We start from the raw sequence: 21,760 nt of genomic DNA, 5'->3' as shown, positions 1-21,760 counted from the left end.
ATAAGTAAAACAATAAAACAAATGAGCTTGCATTGAGTTTAAAATATAATATGAGCCTATAACTTAAATGATAAAACCAAATTTAAATAGGTTAGGTTTAAAGCGCAATTTGAACTAATTTAAGATTCGAGGATGAGTGTCTATTATTAGAAAAAAAAAATTAACTTAATGTTAAAGTGCATTTGAATTATCTTTTGTCTAATTTCAGTCTTTGATCGAATAAATTCAAATTTTGAAATGAAAGATTTACTTAGAGAGACAAAATTATATATTAAAACGTAAGTCATCTTTAAGAGTGATGTACCTTTTTTTTTTTTTTTTCATTTTTGGCTTATGATTTATTTTGTATCAAAAACTTAATCCAGCTTTTGTGTGAAAAAAATAATAAAAAAATATAAGTATATAATAGATATTTTGGCTTTTTTTGTTTTTTGGTTTAACACATGGGTGAAGAGGTAACCCACAAAAAAAAACAGTAAATGTAAGAAATGTGAAGAGCCGCCACAGAATTGGAAACAAAGGTGGTTCAGTTGAGTGGGGCTGATCACCTACCTTCTGTGGATATTTACACTTCCGTGCGATATTTGTCTTGATGCTCTCTTTGTATTGTTAGTATAGACTTATGCCGAATTTGTGGTACCATTCTTGTTGACAAAATTTGTTTCTTCTTGGCCTAACTTGTCTTAATTTGTTTCTATTTTGTTCTTCTAACATTGTTAAAAGCAAAAAAAAAGTGCATAAATCCACAGCAATTTTGGAGGTCAATGTAAAATTGTTCAAAATCACATTAATTGAAAAACTAACTTGGCAATTTTTCTTTCAAATAATCACAACGGGCTTAATATATATTTTTGGAGGTCAATAAATTTTTTATATGAAATATTTATTGTTACTAAAGGAGCACTGTTGCTTTCTCCGATAATATATAGTAATCAGTCATGGTTGGCTCAGTTGACAGTCAGACACAGTCTCACACTGAAAACAGTAAGATTGCAGCAGTGCCACCCCCCTCTCCCCCTACTACTGCAACTACTGTTCCAAGCCTTCTAATTCAGGGTTGAGTCATGAGTGCTTTATCATTGAAACTATAGATATACCAACTTGATATAGAAACAGGAAAGCTTTTTTTCACCCATTTTTTCCTATTATTCATACAAAGATGCTTGAATTTCAGAGAAGGAACATGAAAATTGCTATTTAGTGAGGAAAAGTTTAGACATATTTCAGGTGCTAGAGTTTGGTGCATGTAAGAGAAAGTGGCAATAGTTCATTACAAATTCAATTTTGTTTCATGGATAGATATGTAAAATTTTGATGGTAGCCATACTTCATTTTCCTTGAGATGTAAGGTTTCAAGTTCAATTCTACTTTCTCATCTTTTAAACATAGAAAAAAACTAATAAAAATTTCATGATCATTAGAGTATTATGAAATTAGTAAAAAATCATGTGATTTATTAACAGTCGATTCAAATTAAAAATATATATATTGAAATCAAAATAATGGCAAATGCTAGTTATCTTTGAAGTCTGCTCACTGCTCAGAGCATTACTTGTTTGTGGGTCAGGGACTAGCTAGTAGTGAATTTGGACAAATGGCTTTCCATTCTCTGTAAAAAATTATTAACCAAAGAGGAAATTAATCTTTTTAACTTTGAAATTCAAATTAAACTCAACTTGTTATTATTATTATTTTTGGAAATAGGATACCATCTTGGCTACATGGTTAGTTTACTACCCATTATGGTTGAAAAAAGAAGGAAAAAAATTTGATATTATGATTTATGAGAATGAAAAACAAATTAAAAAAAAATAGCACTCAAACAAATGAAGTAATCTCTCATGAGAGTACAATGGAGTATTTAGGACCACAATATTGAATCTCTATCTCAGAGAATTCATTTACGCTAAGACAATCATAAATGTCCTGTTTCCACAAAAATCACAAATTGGTACTGCCGTGTGAACAAAATAATAATTGTTTGGATGAGTTAAGCATTGTCAAAAATGCTGGTGGAAGTTGGAGGTATTTAATGGGAAAGCAAAATTGCTTTTAGAAGTTGGAGGTGTTTACTATATACTTCAACAATTTTTAATGTGATTGAAAACCTAGGAATTAGAATTATCAAATCCAAAGAAATTTAACTTGGGTTAAAAAAAAATATTTCTAATTAATTGTCCAAACCCATTTTATAATTTAAAACGACGTAGTTCAGTAAATTTTTTAACTGTTTTTTGCTTTTTTTTTTATTCCTTATAAGACTTCTTCTCTTTCTCTAAGAAATAAAAAAACAAAAAAAAAAAGAAAGAAAAGAGTCCTTGTCACATTGGATTGCCCATACGTTGGGGAAGAGGAAAAATAATAATAATAAAAGACAAATAGTCGTTGAAGGTCACCACTGGATAGGTATTGGTGGGTATAGTGTGTTAAGTTATGGGCATTCACCCAAACCATGTTATGGATATGGGTCGGCAAAAGTAGCTTTATGTGGTAGACTATAAATACTTGTATTTTTATTTTTATTGTCTTCTACAATCAATTCCAATATTCTATAGTAGTTGATGTAGAAATAAATTATACGTTAGTTATATATTTCTTTTTAATTTATTAAAAACTTCATTTTGAATTCAAATTTTACATTCCGTGAATATTTATCTCTCTTTTTTTTTATTGATTCGTTTAGTTGATTTATGGATTTGTTTATAAACTTCACTAATTATGTTAATTCTATATATGTATTTTTTTTTTTTCAAAAAAAATGAAAATTTTGTAAACGATTACAAAATTTAATGATTATAATATAATTCTTAACAAATTCAAATGTCAAAAAAAAAAAATTAACGAAATGTGGGCTATTAAGTATTTCCTTATTATTAAATTGATAGGAGTTGCATGTCTGATTAGAAGTTACATAATTTTCACATGACTTGACCAACTAAATTTAAATATCAATGTTATAATATTTTTTAAATGAAAATTTGCTTCCTTTGTCAATTAATACACCTCATCAAAATGGAGACAAACAAGTTCCCTATTGCTTTTCTTGCAATAGTTAAAAAGAAAATTGGACAAAGTGTAACCATGAAATGGTTTCAAAACATTTATTATGTTAATTTACGAAACCAAGAAGATAAAAAGATTTTGTTTGCCTCATTTTGACTTTGAAACTTTAATTTCTAGTAAGAATTAGGTGAGCAGTCACATGGTGTGGTGGGATACGATTCCCAGAATTTAGCTGGCAAATCATTAAAAGAAGAACATATGATAAAAATTCTATAAAGGGACAAAAGTTGATCTTAGAGGATCCATGCACCTTTTCTTCCAAATTAATGAACTTTTTGGTAAGATTAGGAAGGTTTGATATTCATTATGCATATGCATGCATGTGTTTGTTTTCTTAACCAAGTAAAGAACGGGAATATTTTTAAATTTCACCTTATTTTTAGAAAAAAAAAAGTTTATGCTATGATTCTTCTTTGACGTTAATCTTAAATATCAATCAAAACTATACTATAGTTCCGAAAAAAAAAAAAAAGAATGATGCATTTAATCACAATGATGGGTATATAATTTAATATATGTTTTGAATATAATAGATTAGATCATAATCTATAAACCAATCTTTGCCTTTGCTTTTGAGATTTTGTTGACAAGAGAAATGAACAAGAAAACTGGTGATCTTAGAAAAGACCAGGCAAGTCACCTATAACTTCCAATTTATCTGCACATGGCTGGAAATTGATTCATTATTAATAAATGAGTAAATAACCATGCTTTTTGTTGGTGAAAGATCATGTAATTGGTATTCAGTAATTGAGCCTTGAGGAAGCTCAATTTCAAATCAATTTCTTCCAACATAGGTCATAATTTATTAATGGAGAAAAAAACCATGCAAGAATCCCAACCTTTTTCCAGTGTTAAACAATGAATTTTTCTTCTTGTTTTCTTTGCAATGTTTAATTATTCGGATAAGGCGCAAATTTATCACTCTATTAATGTGAGTTGTTTAAATTTATTACTCATCTTTCAACTGATACAATTTTATCAGAATACTTTTAATTTTGGAGTAAATTTATTAGTATATTTCAAATTTTGGAGCAATTAAAAATATTCAGTAGAAAATTCTATTAGAAATTATTTTATAATTTAAAAATTTTGAAAAAAAAAAAAAGGAAAAAGATCAAGCTCAATTGGAAAAAGACAACATGATATTATATGTAGAAAATTCATGATAAAGCAAGAAAAAAATAAAATAAAAAATCCGAATTATGTGACATTATATTTAATAAAAGATATCATGATAAAAGAATAAAAAAAAAAATCTAATTTAAGCTTCATGGTTGGTTTTCCCTGGGGACCATCATTTTGAAAATTATTTTTTGAGCAATGAAATAGTTTCTAACAGATTTTTTTTTTTTTTTGTTGAATATGCTTTAATTGCTCCAAAAATTGCAATATGATAGTAAATATGTTCCAAAATTAAGCGTATTGTAATAAAATTACACAAATTAAAAGATTGATGGTAATTTTAAACTATTCCCATAGATAAATTTGCAGCTTATTAGTAATTATTTGAACCTTAGCTGATTTAACACTTGAATCCAGGCATGTTTTATGGCATCAATGGAGCAGTACATCCAACTTCTACAATCAAAAAATTTCAAAGTCAATGGGGACCAAGCTAGCTATTTAGCCATTGTCTTGGTTAACAAGTTTAGCTTATCCTTCCCATTGGTGAACAAATAATTGTACCATCAATTTGCTCCAATTCCTTGAAATTTTAGTCAAAATGCATCATTATAGAATAAATAAGTAATGGTTAAACAAGAAGAAATGATTGTACTTTAGAAATCAAAAGGAAACAAAAGTAAGTCAAAACATGAACCTAATTTGAAAAGCTATCAACAGTTGAAAAATAGCGATCAGATAATCAACAAACCTAACCTAATTAAATTGGAATTAGATATATATGTATATATATATTATATTTACAAATAAAAAATAAATATTAAAATTTAAATATTAAATTTATTGAATATCATTTTTTTAAAAATAATTTTATAAACCAATTGAATTAAATTTTAACATCCAAATATTATATTTTTAAGCCACGTCATCGGAAAAAAAAACAATAAATATATTATATTATTTAAAAATGATTTCTTTTGCGTTGGGCCAAGTTGGGCCAAGCTATTAAGTCCAATGACATTTGGGTGAGGGTTGGGTTTCTATTTTAAGGCTAAAAGCCCACCCCATGGAAAACGTCTAGTCTGTTATATAATGAAAGGTTATGTGCCCAACAAAGTGGAATGAATGATAATATGGGGAAGTGATAGCAATGCACTCAACAAATTAATCTTCCAATCACCAAACTACAGAATAGGAACACTTGAAGCACAAGATTCGATCATATTATGCTCAATTGTACAAGATAATGATTTCTATCAGTGGTAAGAGAAAACTAAATTCCTAACTAACAAAAGAGATTCTAAAGTTACATGCACAGAGAATACAACAGAAAAAAAAAAATAAATAAATAAAAAGATGCATCAGATGGTCCACCGAAATGAGAAGCTCTGCATACATACGAGGCTGCCCTTTAGAGAACCAAGCTGAAATGGCAAAATATTAACCAGCAAGTTAAGGGATATATACCTCTGCACTCCCCTATTCTAAGTCAAACACCATTAGTTAGTATGCAATATTAAAGATTTCATCATCATGAACCAGCATCTTCACTTTCTGGAGCTTGATGTCCTTGATCAGTTGATTGGATGCCTAAGTTTACTTGATCTGTTATCAATGAAGCAGAATCCTTTTGATCCATACCAAGGGAATGATTTTCCTTCTTATCTGTTGCCGGTAGAGAAGAATCCGTTTGACCTGTTGCAGATGGGTTAGAGTCCATCAGATCTATCTCTGGCTGAGATGTAGTTGGCGGAGATGGATTTTTCTGGTCAAGATTGTTTTCAACACTTCCGTATTCTGAGAGGAGATCCATGAACTCATTAAGTAAACGCTGGACTTTTCTATTGGATGCCATTGCAGGAAGAACGTCTTCTCTTAAAAGTTTGTGTTTTCTCATTCCCTGCAAAGATCCAGATAGGTTTAGAGATAAAGAAGTGATTCTCCTTGGATAGTCTAGGATATGATGGAAAAAGATGCTCTAAAATCAATGGAGTACGGTATTTATAAAAGGGTGGGATAAAAGACTTACAAGCACACAAGGATCCCAAGCAGGATTCTTGGAATCCGAAGCCATTCCAGTTGGTGGCCCGAGAAAACTTTCACAGATTTCTCGCAAACGAGACTCATCTGCTTCTCTGCAAACACAAGCATGCATAGTTTGTCAATGATTTATTTTTATACTTGCATCCCAATAAGTGAGAGAACATTATTCTGCAGAAATACATAGATTCCAGGTTCTATTACAATCTACTGAATACAAGCTTTGCACCACTATTATTCTGCATCCCAATAAGTGAGAGAGAACATTATTCTGCAGAAATACATAGATTCTAGGTTCCATTACAATGTACTGAATACAAAATTTGCACCACTAGTAACAAAAAAGTATAAGCCTGTACACCGACAGAGAGAACATTATTCTGCAGAAATACATAGATTCCAGGTTCTATTACAGTGTACTGAATACAAGCTTTGCACCACTAGTAACTAAAAAGTACAAGCTTGTACACTGACAAAGCTCCACAAGTTTTTTCTGCTATCATCACTCATAAATGCATTTGCTAGGGGAGAAAAACAAACCTTGCTAGGAAGCGTATGTAGGAAAGAAGGCTCTGGCGATATTCATTAGGGGATTTCAAAGCCAAAGACGATGCCAACTGAACTTCTAAATGAGCACGTGTCTGCACTCCATCATCAGTTACCCTGTGGCAAAACATGATGACAGGTGAAATTCTAGGATCAACACAATAAATAGAGCTTCTTAAAATAATTAAAAACTGGGATTTATTCAGAATTATTTCTTTAGCAGCTACTGTGTCAAAAGGAACTTTAGTAAGGGAAGAGGATAATTGAAATTCATGCCACCGACTGAGATAAGATGTCAAACAAATACTCGTATCAAAATTCTGATATGACTTCAGGATTTTAGGGCAAAAGAGTGTTAGCAACAAACCTACTCCAGCCTGGCTTTCTGGCCAAATATTTCCTGACATCCACCTGCAGTGCAGCTAGCTCACCAGCGTGAATTGAACCCAAATTCCAAGAACTAGAAAAATTTGATGCAGGGAAGCAGTCATCTGCAACCCTCAGCCAACACATGAGACTCATGTCAAACAGAAACGCATGCCGAGTAGCCAAAACAACAAGAGGAAAACCAGATTTTGATAACTTAGCAGATATAACTTTGATTGTGCCTGAAAATAGTTAAAAAAATGTTAGGAAATATGTGTAACATCCCACATGAGCAAGACACTATGAGTTGCCGGCCAAGTACTATGAAATAATAAGTCCTCTAAGATGATATGAAGGCTCAAATTATATTGAGTACATATACCTTTTGCAGACAAGCTAAGGTCCAAAGTGATTAGAGATGCTAATGAATCATGGAGGAGACAGTTCCTATTGAAGAGATCCCATAAATACAAAGATCCTTTCCTTGTGACCAGTAACAATTTCCAGCTTTCATCACAATCTATAAAGGTTGCTGCAGATCCCATCATCATGGTCGGCAATGCACGTCTTCCACACTTTGTATAAACCTTAAAAAACATAAGCAAAAAAGACTAAGGTACATTTGCCAAACAATTTATGAAATCTCATTGCAATAATTTGCCATGTATAATATCATAGAAGCACATGCAAGGCCCAAGTCTAAAGCCCACCCTTGAATTCAGCATGGTGAAATGCCTAGACAAAACCACAGTTACACCCCACCCCAGCAAAAATGAAAAAATAAAAAAAGGTGGGAAAAACCATGAATTTGATATAACGGAGCATGATACCTAACAAGAACATAAACAAATCATACAATTGTTGAATAGCAATTCCTATAGTTATTGTCCAATGACTGTCCAGAACAATTGCTAGAGGATAAAGAAATATAAATTCTGCCTAGCTAGGATCGAATGTTCTTTCTTACCAGTAGACACCCATCTTCACATCCAACAGCCCAGAAGTTTGCATTTCCAGCTAAAACAGAGACTTTTCCTGAGATACGATCAGACCAAAGTGTTTGAGACCCTCTTGTGCAAACAATGTCTGTTTCTTTCATCATACTTGCATTTCCCACACCCACACTGTCATTCAGAGCATGTTCCTGAGGACAAGCTTCCAAGCAAACTGGAGTCATATCCCCACCTTCTTTCTTGTCAAATACCCTAATTGAAAGAGATGTGGTAGAGCATACGGTAGAACCTGAAGGCATCATTCTTCCAGACTGTTCTACATTGATGCTATGATCTTGGCCAGCAGAGACTGGAACCTTCTCAACAACCAGGCTGTCACTAACAGTAGCCTTAGCAGTGACCCCTGAGCGATCCTTTAAGTCAGAGCTTCTGCCAATGGTTCCCCTGACAGAAACTTCTCTTGAACTAAAATCAGTAGGAACTATGCCATTATCATTTTTTCTAGGATCAGAAGATGCAACAGGGAAGTCTAATGCTTTATTCTCCTGCTGAATAGGCACACCTACTGCTTCAGGAATGATCCTCTTTCTACCATCAGCACGTCTGTATTCTCTTTGTTCCACAGGACTAGAAATCCGGGCAGAACTCAATGCTTTATTTAATCCGTTACTCGCAGCAAGCCCACTCTTCTTTCCATCATTATTCTGAGGCTCATAATTTTTGTTTGTGACCCCCAACTCAACAGAAGATTTTACAGATATCTGGTTCTGCTGAACATCCAACGCTACTTTTTTGCTAGTGGTTTGCTTGGCTGAAGCAGCTTCAAGCAATAACTGTGCTGGGCTCTCCACCAAATTCGCCTGTCGACCTCTGATGTCACCATAACGACCTCTCTTTAACTCATCCAGTTCAGCATCACTTAGCCTGCGGCCAAGTTCTTTCACTTCAAAATGGAAAGTAGCAACTGTCCCATCCAATGAACAGGCAAAGAGAGAATAGCCATCAGAGCTCCTGTTTATGGAAAGAGATTACTATTAAGAGATAAATTTAAAAATGGCATAAGGAAAAAAAGGCTAGCGCAACACAAACAAATGTGCACATCAATGACAGAAAAAAAAATCCTTCACTAAAATGAAAATTTTACCAGGATAAATCCACAACACTTTGACTAAAGAAATGTTTGGCTACAAAGAGTGGGCGAGGACTTGCAGTTGTCCACACAGTTATAGTGCGGTCCTGACTCCCAATTGCAATTACATTATATGGCTGTGATTCTTTCCCTCCAATCTTAGGAGCTCCATTTGCCCAGCCAACAGGTGTAGCTTTCGTTTCCTGTGAATTGGCAAAATTCCTTCTGAACATCGAGCGATTAAACTTCACTACAATAACCGGCGCATTGTGTCCTAAGAAGTCAAATGTGGCAGCCCATTCCCCTCTCTCTAGAACAGGTGCAGAATGCCTTGGCTTTTGGTAACCATGAGTGGTAGTTATGAAATGGCCACAAGGTGACCATCCAAGCCGCCTGAAAAATGTAGATCCCAACTGAAACGAACATGTTTCCATCAGAAAATGATACAGAATATAAGACCAAAGAAAATTCCATCTACACAGATAAACATACTGATTTCGCCCAGTGGCCCTCTGTTCTATGAGCAAGACTCCAGTCACTTGTTCGCCATATTATGACTGTCTTGTCATCAGATTGACTTGCTATGAAGGACCCAATGGGATCCCAGGCAACTCCTTTAACAAGACTAGAATGACCCCTCAGCACAGCTGTGCAGATGCCATTACTCATATTCCATATGTGAATGGTGTTGTCCAAACTTCCGCTAGCCAATATTGAGTCATCAGGAGACCAATTAAGATCCACCTACTTCAAGCGCAGAATAAAAGAAACTTCTCAGTTGGATAATATCCAGTGCTTATCGGAAAGCAATACCTTAAATTAAGGGGGCTGCGTATGACATAACAGTTGAGGATTTTGACCTTGTATTCTTTCTCCTTTACCTTCTTCCCAACCCTAAACCCCCAACCCCTCTTCCCTTCTTACCAAATCAAAATAAACACATACTTAAAAAGTGCAACCATTAGCAAATGTGTACTGAGAAAATGTTGCAAAAACTGAGTTTCAAAGTAAAATTAGATGCTTTTTCAAGAATGAAAAATCAATCAACATGCAGCACAACAAAACTAACTACAGGATCGAGAGAGTTGAGCTCTTTATCAGTGGCTATATGTCCCAACATACAAAACAATATCATTACCACATCTGCAGTGTGTCCCCTCAATGTCATTGCAACTTTCCAATTTTCAACATCTGGAGGCTCTCCGCTGCCGAACTCAGTAGTCCCAGAACCAGGCTTTCTCTCATGAATTAGAACCACTTGATCATCAGACCCAGATGCAACAAATCGACCATGCTTAGCCCACCTAACACAGTTAACAGACCCAAAATGATCACGCAAGGTTGCAAGAAGCCTCTGTGTAGATTCATCATTTTCCAAGTCCCTGCCAACAGATTTCATGTTCCATATTCGAACCTACATTTAAGGTGACACAAAAACAGTGATATTCAAGAACAAAAGATAATATACCAATTTACATATACACAAACAGATGATGCTGTTTGTCAGCAAAATTAGATAATCTCTGGTCATATCATTGTAGTCTTACGCATGCTATGCACAGAAAAAATCTGAAAATGCGGTCACCTCCACCAGTAGCAAACGTAAGCCAAAAGAGAATATAAAGAGTAGTAAGAAGGAAAGTTTTACCTTGTGGTCACCTCCACCAGTAGCAAACCTAAGACCACCAGGCTGAACATCAATGGAGAAAATCTGCATTCCCTCATGCCTAACCCAACTTGGCTTTTCAGCAATCATCTTCCTCTTCTTTTGCTACTTCACAGAACCCTTCCAAATTCTGCTTCTTTTTTCACTATGTTTGGTGAAAACTCAAACAAAGACTAGTAAAGTTCATAGCTTTTCAACAAGGAACAAGAAAAACCCAATCCACAACTTAGAATGGAAATTAAAGCTAAAAGTTCTTAGCACACAAAACCCAGTTGTCTAAAATGACCAAAAACCAAAAAAAAAAAAAAAAAGGAAACTTTACCTTGTTTTAAAAAAAACCAGGCTGGGAAAATATGGAAATTAAGGGTTTTTGAAGTGCTTAAAAGTGAAGAAGAAGCAAAGGTCGGAGTGTGGTTAATGGGAAGAGAAAACAGAGGTAAAATAATTATAAAAAAAAAAAAAACTTACTTATTTTTTCGGAGTGTGGTTAATGGGAAGAGAAAACAGAGGTAAAATAATTATATAAAAAAAAATTACTTATTTTTTCTTATTCTAAAACTCAACCAAAAAATGCTAATCAAGGGGTTTTTTCATTTTTTTTGTAAGAAGAAAAGCCCTAATCTCGATTACAAGGAAGGCAAAAAGGTTAACAAAAATTAAAAAAAAAAAAAAACACCCTAGAGGAGATCAAAAAGGAAAAAAGTTGGTCTCTTTCAACGGTCAAAATTCCTTCTTAGAAGATTGTGAGAAGTGTCATAGACACGAAAGACTGCGAAAGAAAAAGAGACTAAAATGATTATTTATAAATTTTAAAAGAAAAAGAAAAGAATATAAACAGGCTCCATTTACTATATATACACGGAAGGGACAGAAACAAAAAAAAAAAAGAAGAAAAAGACAGAAACAAAAGATAGATAAAAATGGTAAGATAAATACATAAGAAAAAAGAATTTGCTTTCTTCATATAAATGAGTTAAATTATAGAAGTTGGATGAATTGATAAAATTTAATGAAAGATAATATAAATTTTCACTAAAATAATATACTTTTGATTTCGTAAATTTAATACAAATTTTGGTCAAAATAAGATATTTGACTTTTAAAGTGAAACTCTCATAAATTTTTATGCACCACAAAAATACTAAAAGAAGCTACTAATACGACTTAAGAACATAAAAATTATCACATTTAAAAAATAATAATAATAATGAAACTTTGAATAAAAGCTTCATTCTAGTATTTTTTGTAAAGGAAGTACAAAATTACATCTGATTCAAGTGTCATGAAGTAAAAATATTAAAGAACTGACTAATGTCCTTTGTATTTTTGTATTCCAAAACAGCATTCATGATTAAGGAATTGAATATATCTTCCCTTGAAATATGTCAAAAGATGAGGCAAACTTGAGAGTTGCTACTCAAAGACATCATCAAGCATCAAGTAAACATTTCATACTAGTAGTGGTTGGTAATTGTAAGCATACACTTTCCCCTCCTATCTTTTCCCTCCATCCAACCATACCCCTAACAGTAGACAGCCATAGCAAATGCTCCAAATGATAACCAGATTTGGCAGAAAAAGGGCACAACTCATATTCATGCATTTTAAGCCAAATTTCTTAGCAATCTTCTTTACACCAAAAAAAAAAAAAAGTAATTCAAGTAAGTGTCAAACATTCGACCCATATGCATACAGGAAAAGGGAAGGCAAGTCACCTTCCCAGCTTGGCGAAGCTAAATAGAGAGAATTCTTTGGATGATCCAGCAGTTATTAATAAAATACAAATGACAGTAATTGCACCCCCAACTAATGTAGATCAATGTCACAATTTCATCAAATCCATCAACCTTCCTCTCCAAACTCCTTTGTAAATCTTTCATGGACCTCGAGATCGGCTTTGCTCACCGTTGGCCTCTGTCTTGCTAGCACCTTATCAAAATCTGATCTTGAAATAGGAGGTGGAAGGATCTGCAGGGCATTAATCAATGGAAAAGAAATTTTAATTACTTCAAATGTCACAATTGACTAAACAGGTACATTTATCGTATAACAGAAATATAAACCCATCTTAGATGTAGTAAATAACTAAATATACACTCCATACACTTTATCTCAATGCATTCTTCAGAAGCCAGAACAAATTCACACTAAAAAATCACAAAATAAAGGGATCTACAAATGTATACAGAAGCAGAGGGACACAAAGGTAAGAACTCAAACACTTTCTATCACAACCAACTCTATACCTGTGCCGCAAGTCCTTTGGCCGCCAATTCCTGCATGGTAATTTGGACAGCACCTGGTTGCTTTGGTCCACATGGTATCCACATATCATTAGGTGTCTTAAAGAAAAACATGGCATCTTGGGTTTTACGAACAGGTTCAAAAAGAACATCCTTAACCTGTCAAGATGTAAACAATTAAAAAAGCGCACAAGTGAACCACTCTATATTGGCCCTTCATAGTAAGACTCTGTCTTGAAGAAGAAGAGATAATGATCAAGCATCTCTCATATAGGTGTTGCACTTACACAAACAGATATGTCTGACCCTGAAAACCCCTCAGTCCGGCGAGCTAAGTTTTCAAAATCACTTTCAGTCAAGTTGTGAGGAGTATCACCTAAATGCACCTGTCGTAATTTATTTTACAGGCAGCCATGTCAAAAACAAAAGTGACTGAATGGTTCTATTGTGTAAAAGAAGACCAGACAACCAAGCATTTTCTTTCTCTTTTTTCTCAATACTTTGAAGGACAATATTAGGGATAAGGTCAAGTACTTTGAACATATGCTGCCGAGCCTTCAAATCTGGGAGAGGAATATAAATACGCTTGTCAAAACGACGACGGATGGCCTAAAAGGACAAATGATTAGTAAAGGATACCCATCTCTGCCGATCCAAGATGAATATATGAAAATTATAATCTGATATTCTCCTTTACCTGATCAAGTGCATAGGGAGTATTTGTTGCCGCAAGCACTAGGACTTTCTGATCATTATGTCCAACACCCTGAAGTAAAAAAGCACAAGGTATAAAATTCATTCATTAAGCTTGAAATCTTGGAAGGAATCGTATATTTATTTGTCACAATCTAGCACAAGCATCAAGTAAGATATGAGCACTGTCTAATATAAATACGGCAACATGGAAATTCTCAAAAATTTAGGATACAGATCTTAGCATGCTGCAGAATAGAGCAATAAAAAATATCTTACATAAATATATATTGAATAACCTCTAAATAATATACACTTAAAAGTCTTTCTCAGTATATATGATTTGGGCAAAGAAACTAATTTCTTGAAAAGCTTTGGGCAAAGAAATTTTAAAATTCTTCTTAGCACTTTCACCACACTGACAAATACCTGCATCTGCACAAGAAGTTCAGTTTTGATACGTCTTGATGCTTCACTCTCGTTGCCCTCACCACGCTGGCCACACAAAGAATCTATTTCATCAATGAATATGATAGAAGGAGCACTATCACGAGCCATCTGAAAAAGGTTTGAAACCAGCTTTTCACTTTCCCCCATCCACTTTGAGACAAGGTCCGACGAAGAAACGCTAGCAGAAAAAGGAGAAAAGGGATTAAGTTTTAAAAGAGAAACAAGCAGAAACCTAATAAACATGCACATAAACAGAGCAAATGTATATAGAAGATTAACTACCACAAAAATGTTTGAAAAGATAACCAACTGTGTGCCAGAAAGGCAAACTTATCATTATATATTAATATCAATAACTTTCACAAATGATAGCCTAGGTTTACAATCTCAAAAGAAGAGCAGGACACATAATTTTCATGTCTTTATGGGTGACAAAGATTACAAGATGATGAAACTTAAGACCAATTGTTACACATAATATAAACTGATAATCACAAGAGAGATATAGTTTGAGTGCATCAAACTAAATTGAGGAATGAAAAGCAAGCATGACCAGAATTGACAGGCAGTGGCTAAATGTCTAACTTCAATAACATGGAAGTTGTCAGCACAATTGCTAACTTATCTTCAAGATTACATTTGATTTCCCAACATCAATCCTTACTTCCCAGATATAATTTGTTTTAAAGCATATGCTTTAATATTACAGGAAGTCACAAATCCCATAATCCATCTTTCTGACTTATGCTAAAATATAACAATGAAATAGCAGGATGCAACCACAGACACATTTCTAAAACTCCCAGATGCTCTGCAATTACAAACTACACTTAGCAAAGTGCAACCTTAAATTATGTGCAAATGAAACCACAACAAAAGACCTTCACATCACTGGACATTATACATTGTATTGCTATAATAATTATACATGCCAAGGCTGATTCTACTACAAAATCCTTACAGTTGTTATTTCATTTAGTACTACTATTATTTCTGTAATTAACATAATTACTGTTACTACTTGATGTAGGAAAGATTTTGGGTAATCTGTCAATGTCATTATTTTGGGGGACTTGGGGTTTGCAATAAGGAAAACTACATTTCTAGAGTAGAAGGCAGTTAAGGTTAGAAGATGAAATAGAACTTTGATGTGATCAGGTGTTAGGGTAGAAGAGCAGCCAGAACTGATTAACCTGGTTGCTGAAATTCTCGATGGCAGCAAAATTAGGATTTACTTGCTTGTTTGAAAGCCTTAGCAGGAGGACTTGGAGTCAAAACACGCAAGATTTAGAGTTTAAAAAGTATAATAAACAGGATTTGATTATATTGCAACAGAGAACAAGAAACATGATAAAAGGATGTCGTTAACCATGGCATCAACACTAATCCAAAAGCAATGTAGTAATGGAGATGATGAAAAGACAAAGAAGATGACAAGAAAGGATAGCACAGTTGCCTTAGGCATCCATGCTTAGTAAACAAAATGCACATAATTACATAAATCATAAGCCTAGAGAAATATGCATATTAGATTGGTATTTAAAAATACTCCGAGATTATTTCTTAAATTCACTAGGACTTGGATTCATGACAAAACTACAAGCAAATAATCATCTTAGATTCCAAGAAACCAACCTAAAAGCTTAGAAACCCCTAGACTAATATAAACTCAACAAAGTAAAACAATAAACCCAGGTTTAAAGGAACTGTAAATTATAATTCTACTCCCGAATAAGAAAATCCCTAGAATTCATGATATACAATTGTAGATTGTGAAAATAGAATCACATAAAAGTGACGGAGCTCTGCAATGGCTGCATCACCATTATTTGGTGATAGATATCATAACACAATTCACACACAACTATTCAAGCAGCACCAGTAAATTTCACTTAACAGAACAACGTGGAACTGAGGTAAAGGTAGGACTTTGCACTACATAAAGCCAATAAATATTAACAGATCAAAGAATTTTTGTAGCAGATGTAAGCCATAACCACAATATGTGAACACCACCACCTATTTGCCAATGCAATCCTATATTGGAGTCTTTACTACCGCCACCCTCCCTTTTTCCAGATAAAAGGAAAGTGGTGGCTGCATCACAAAGGAAAGACTAACATGTTAATTTGACCTCGTTCCCTTTATTTTCATGATTCAATATGCATCTTCAAATTTAACAAAAGTGAAAAAGGCTTCAAACGTAGAAGATGATTATTAAATGTTTTCTTATGGGCAGATAAAGATGTCAAATATGTGCCAATCAATATATTACCTAAAAAATGTAGAGTCTGCTTCAGTTGCAACAGCCTTGGCCAAGTATGACTTCCCAGTCCCAGGTGGTCCATACAACAGAAAAGCTCTCCACGGCCTTCTCTTTCCTAAAAGAGAACAAGTAGGAATACTTTAACAAAATTAATCCAATTATATCCCTGCATGTGTAATGTTAAAATGAAAATGAATAGAACTGCTGAAAAAGCAGGTAAAAGGAGAGTACAGATTAGATTCAGTGAGTTTCTCTCCTCATCAGAACTCCATAATACAGTTCAAGCAAACATAAAACAAAAGTAGTTCAATCATAACAACTTTACCTTATAGCAAGGCCACGAGGATATCCAAAGACATATCATAGATTATACGAGGAAATTTTCAGAGAGACAACAATGAGCTGAGTATCGAGTTGAATTCAGCAAATCCTACTTGAAAATTATAACAGAATCTAAAATAAATTTTAAAATTTTTGACTTTAAAACCATATTAATTTTGTACCATGTGATTAAAATGATAATACTGACAGCTTCAATGGAGGTAGAATCTATGATGGTAAAAGCAAAAACTTCTAGCAAGCAATTGACACTGACAAAGGCAGCAAGCAAGTCTTAGGAAGGTGATATTAGAGGTTGTTTGTCACATTTACATGTTGCAAGAAGTTAAGAATTAAGGATGATCATGGTATTAGTATGCTGATGTCAGTTAACAACTACAATCATTAGACTAGCAACATAACAGAAAAATAAAATAAAATAAAATAAAGAAAGTGACTTCAGAGCCACTATATATTCCTAAATTAACTCCTTTACTATCACACAGTTCAGCAGAAAGGAAAATCTTGCTTTTATTGCAGGTACTATTATAGGAATCAATTCAAGCACTTCCAGGAAATGACAGCAAGGCACGCCAAAAGTAGCCATATAACAGATATATAACAGGACTACATTTTTTTTCATAAAAACAGCACAGAAAGCATGCAGTGTATCTCATAGGTATATAAAAAACCAAAATCTAACATCTGCAGTTCACATTTATGATTAACAATCTCAAGCAACAGAAAATCACAACAATTAGTTTATAATGCAACAAAAATAGGCACTCTCCACTACCACAATCAACTTCAACAAACAAAGGTGATTATTCAAACGATATCAAATATCAACACTAAAATCACATCCTTCTCATTAAAACTACTAACTAACCTCTTTTCTAAATAATATCACAGTCAAGAAAGAATAAATTTCTTAAGAGTTTCACAATCAACAATTAATCCATTTCACTATCCACAACCTATTGCCAAATTCAAGCAAAAGTCACTAGCTTTATAACTAAAAACAAGAATCAGCCTTAACAAAGCCTATCAAGAAAAACCCATAAAACCATAAATTCCTCGATAGTTTAACAATCAACAATTAACCCATTTCAGTATCCACTACCAATTACTAAAATCCAGCTCAAGCCACCAATTTTTAATCCGTAAACCCAAAACCACCCTCAGAAAACCAATAAAAAGCCCTAATAAAAAACTAACCAGTAAAAAACTGAGGAAACTTGACAGGTAAAATAACCGCCTCTTGCAAAGCCTGCTTAGCACTTTCTAACCCAGCCACATCATTCCATTTAACATTCGGCTTTTCCCTAATAATAGCAGAATTAAGCCCAGCTCTCAACTTAGCCTGTTCCGGATCCTCCCCATCACCGCCGTCTCCTCCGCCACTACCATCCTTGTGCTTACTTTTGGGACGCGTGGCAACAGCAGCATCCCCATTAGAAGCTGGTCCGGGCCCACCTTCATCGAGAACGGCACGGATCTCCTCGGCACGGCGTAAATACTCGGTGAATTTCTGGGTGATTGCTTCCCTTATTTTGGGGTTCTTCTCGTACTTCAAATGGGTCTTGAAATACTCGAGTGCGTTCATGTATAAAGGGAAGGCTTTGCTGTAGTTCCCTGCATTGTCTTCTTGTACCGCTTGCTTCACGTACTCTATCGCTTGTTCTTTGAAATTGCTATACATTTCTTTCTTTTTTTTCTGCGTATTTTATTTTTTCAATGGAATTGCATGAGATCGATCAAAGATTTAAACTTTTTCTTTTGTTTTCAAACCGAATTTTGGAGATTTTGAGATTTGGGGAGAGGGATCGATGGAGATAAGGGAAGAAGGGGAGAAAAAGATTGGTTTTTTGATCGTCAAGACTCGAGCCAAAGCGTGTGGAATATTAATTAGTGTAAAAGTTTCTTTTCGCTTTATTTTATTTATAGTGGCTTATTTGCCTTATGGGTCGGGAAAAGTTTAAATTGGTGCACCTTCAATATTTTAATATTATGTTGGAATCATTTTCCTTTTTTTTTTTTTTCTATTCTCTTTATCACAATATTTACTTTTACAAAAAATTGTTTGAAATTTTTAATTTTCAAAATATAGTACTTACAATTAAAATTAAGGTGGATAATTTAACTCATTTTCGACGAGTTTCAACCTATCTGAGCTTATAGAGTCAAATTTTTTTTTTTGAAAATTGAGTTTTTATTGAGTCGGATCAAGTAATGTTAAGAAGAGATCGAGATCAAGTCGAGTTTGAATTTTAAATAAACTCGATCTGATCTAATATTATATAAAAATAATTTTTTAATTTAATTTTATATTTATGTATATTTATATAATTATATATTTAAATATTTATATATAAAAAAATAATATTTTATATTTAAAAATAATATTTTATTAATTTTAGATCGAGATCAAATACGATTTATACACTATCGAATCAGAGTCGAATTTAACGGATATAAAATCAAGTCAGGTTCGAGGCGAACAAAAATTCACTTCAACTCGATCCGTTGTCAACTCTAATTAAAATTGCTCCCTCATTATTATTTATAGCTAGATTATTTTTACCTTAAAAATGATTTGAAGGATAATTTTGAAATCAAAAACAATATATTCAATCAATTAATTTTACTGTTCATTTAAGTGCCAAATCAACAAATATCTTAACCACATCAGTTTTGTTAATTAGCTAGTTGGCGTCTATCCTCTTTCAAAAAAAACAAAAAATTTAATTTTTAGTCCAAATTTGCGATGGCCATCAATAGATCCAGTCACACTCCATCAATGATAGCCGTCACAGTGCTGTGTCATATGGGAATTTAAATTATGATACGATTACATTTTCAGTCTAATTATATTTATTACGATTATAAATATAATAAATTAGATAATAATAATTGTATTTATCATAATCATAAATTTTTTTATACAACTAAGTAAATTATAATTATAGTAATAAAAATTTTTATTTTATAAAATTTAAAAGAATTTAGAATATTTTAATTTCTTTATTTATATGATAAAATAAATTATTAATATTTTTTATATTACAACTCAATAGTCAAATTAATGCATATATAAAAATTGTTCAAATATATTTATAAATGTCGTGAAGCATACTACCATAATTATATGAAGGTAACAAAATAATATCATACTAAGTAGTTTTTCGCGCATTGCTGTAATTTAGATTAAAATTAGCCATTAATTGAATTGATAGATAATATTAAGGTAAAAGTTCATGATATATTAAAAATATGATAAGCCATATATGTTAATCATATATAAAATCTGGTAATGTAAATTAAACACAATAACATATGTCCATTTGCTTAAATACTCAATCAAGTTGTTTTTTTTTTTTTTTTTTTTTTTGCTATAGCATCCTGCAAAGTTTTGAAATTAAATAACAAAAGTATTGAGTCATATGCAAGGGTTTTGAATTGAAATTAATGTGTTGTGTATGTTTTGTTTGTAAGTAATGTTCTTTCTTACCCATTACAACACCTTCATACTTTGGCTTTTTCTTTTCCTTTCCTGTTGATGTTTGTGAATAATATAATAAAAATTTCATGAGTTTGAGTTGTTAATTGAAGAACTTATACAAATTTCAACTTGTGAATAGTATATATGAAGTTAAGTGGATTTTACCTTTTTTTTTATTTCTTTGTTGGTGATTCTTCATCAAACAAATTTTTAGGGATGTTATTTTGTGTTGGTTACTGAGGTAATTTCTCATCAAACTCTTGTTCTTATTTATATGTGCTTGTATTTGCTGAAGTGGACATTAGCAGACTTTGTTTTGTTTCAATACCTTATAGAAGTAAGATCGTGTTGATGGAGCATTGAGGGTTTTGTTTTTCAATTAACTATTTGGTAATGGAAACTTGAAAATGCCTTTTCTCATTCTTTAAGTCTTTCAATGATTTTAGAAAGATGAAAGGGTTTTCATTTGTCATAGCAATAAGGCTCATAATAGATCTTTGGACCAACCGTTTGTCAGGGTTGCCAAAAAAACATGAATTATGCAATATCGGTGTGGTCTTCAACTATAATTGGCAATTTGCATTTGTATATTTTGTAAATTTTGGTCTATGAGAACATATTTATTCTTACTTTTCTGGTTTTTAGGTTTAAAAATAATACTTGGGAATGGGCAATTTTTCATGGTGTTTAGTACACCAGAATTTCTTATCAATGGGAATTAGTGTTCAAGTACATTCACTGCAACTATTGTAAAACTAGCCTTAGGATGCATCAAGTTCCAAAATTCTTGCTTTTGATGTGAATTTAGTGTTCTGTAAATATGAATGTAATATATGTTACTTGCAACCTACATTTATGATTATTTTTTACAATGTATCAAAATCATTGATATACCTTTACTTCATTTGGATTTTGTTTCAGCAGTTCTTCAATAGTTACTCTGTTCATCCTTTTTTCCTCTTCTACTAGACGTTTTGTTACAACATTAAATTCAAGGATTTCAACTTTTTTGCTATGCGTGAGACATCTGCATGCAATCATATAAGATAATTTATTGATATATTATTAGTTTTTTTATAAGAAAAGTTTCTTGTTTTTTAGATCTTCTAGTTTTGAAACATTTGGATTCATAATAATTCATGAAGCAGAGCATATAGATATCAAGAGTTAGTCTATTTAATTGATAAATCAGTCATGTTTATGATCAATATAAACATATTAACAGTTAGCATTCTGCATTTTTATAAGTTAAAGATAAGCATGTGTTTTTTACCTAAAAATTTTGTAACAGTCATTGATGCAAAGATAATCACAATGTTTTTTTCACTTCTAATCAATTGATTCTTATCTAGTTGTTGTGCAAAATCTCTCCAGAATGTTACTTAAATCAAATCATTCTT

At 32.7% G+C, this 21,760-nt stretch overlaps 2 protein-coding genes across 3 annotated transcripts; both read right to left on the bottom strand.

The window, feature by feature from the left end:
• Positions 1-5,339: 5,339 nt before the first annotated feature.
• Positions 5,340-11,649, bottom strand: LOC111301282 (protein HIRA-like). Of its 2 annotated transcripts, XM_022896843.2 has the most exons (10): positions 10,871-11,649; positions 10,361-10,636; positions 9,715-9,966; positions 9,238-9,635; positions 8,108-9,104; positions 7,523-7,727; positions 7,142-7,382; positions 6,769-6,891; positions 6,218-6,323; positions 5,340-6,088 (listed from the first exon to the last, which is right to left on the bottom strand). In XM_022896843.2, the coding sequence occupies exons 1-10, from the start codon at positions 10,976-10,978 to the stop codon at positions 5,720-5,722; spliced, it is 3,075 nt and encodes a 1,024-aa protein (XP_022752578.2). In that variant the 5' UTR covers positions 10,979-11,649; the 3' UTR covers positions 5,340-5,719. The 2 variants fall into 2 exon arrangements, with proteins under 2 accessions (XP_022752578.2, XP_022752579.2); XM_022896844.2 differs by lacking the exon at positions 10,871-11,649 and having other exon boundaries at positions 9,715-9,969; positions 10,361-10,498.
• An 806-nt stretch (positions 11,650-12,455) lies between these two features.
• LOC111301283 (protein SUPPRESSOR OF K(+) TRANSPORT GROWTH DEFECT 1) lies at positions 12,456-18,773 on the bottom strand. Its single transcript, XM_022896845.2, has 8 exons — positions 18,077-18,773; positions 16,550-16,655; positions 14,254-14,452; positions 13,829-13,897; positions 13,666-13,740; positions 13,419-13,517; positions 13,135-13,290; positions 12,456-12,856 (listed from the first exon to the last, which is right to left on the bottom strand). The coding sequence occupies exons 1-8, from the start codon at positions 18,558-18,560 to the stop codon at positions 12,731-12,733; spliced, it is 1,314 nt and encodes a 437-aa protein (XP_022752580.1). The 5' UTR covers positions 18,561-18,773; the 3' UTR covers positions 12,456-12,730.
• Positions 18,774-21,760: the final 2,987 nt, after the last annotated feature.

The sequence above is a fragment of the Durio zibethinus genome, chromosome 15 (assembly GCF_047325235.1).
Source record: "Durio zibethinus cultivar Kanyao isolate XHJ-2024 chromosome 15, ASM4732523v1, whole genome shotgun sequence".
Lineage (NCBI taxonomy): Eukaryota > Viridiplantae > Streptophyta > Magnoliopsida > Malvales > Malvaceae > Durio > Durio zibethinus.
This window is presented reverse-complemented; position numbering and strand designations above follow the sequence as displayed.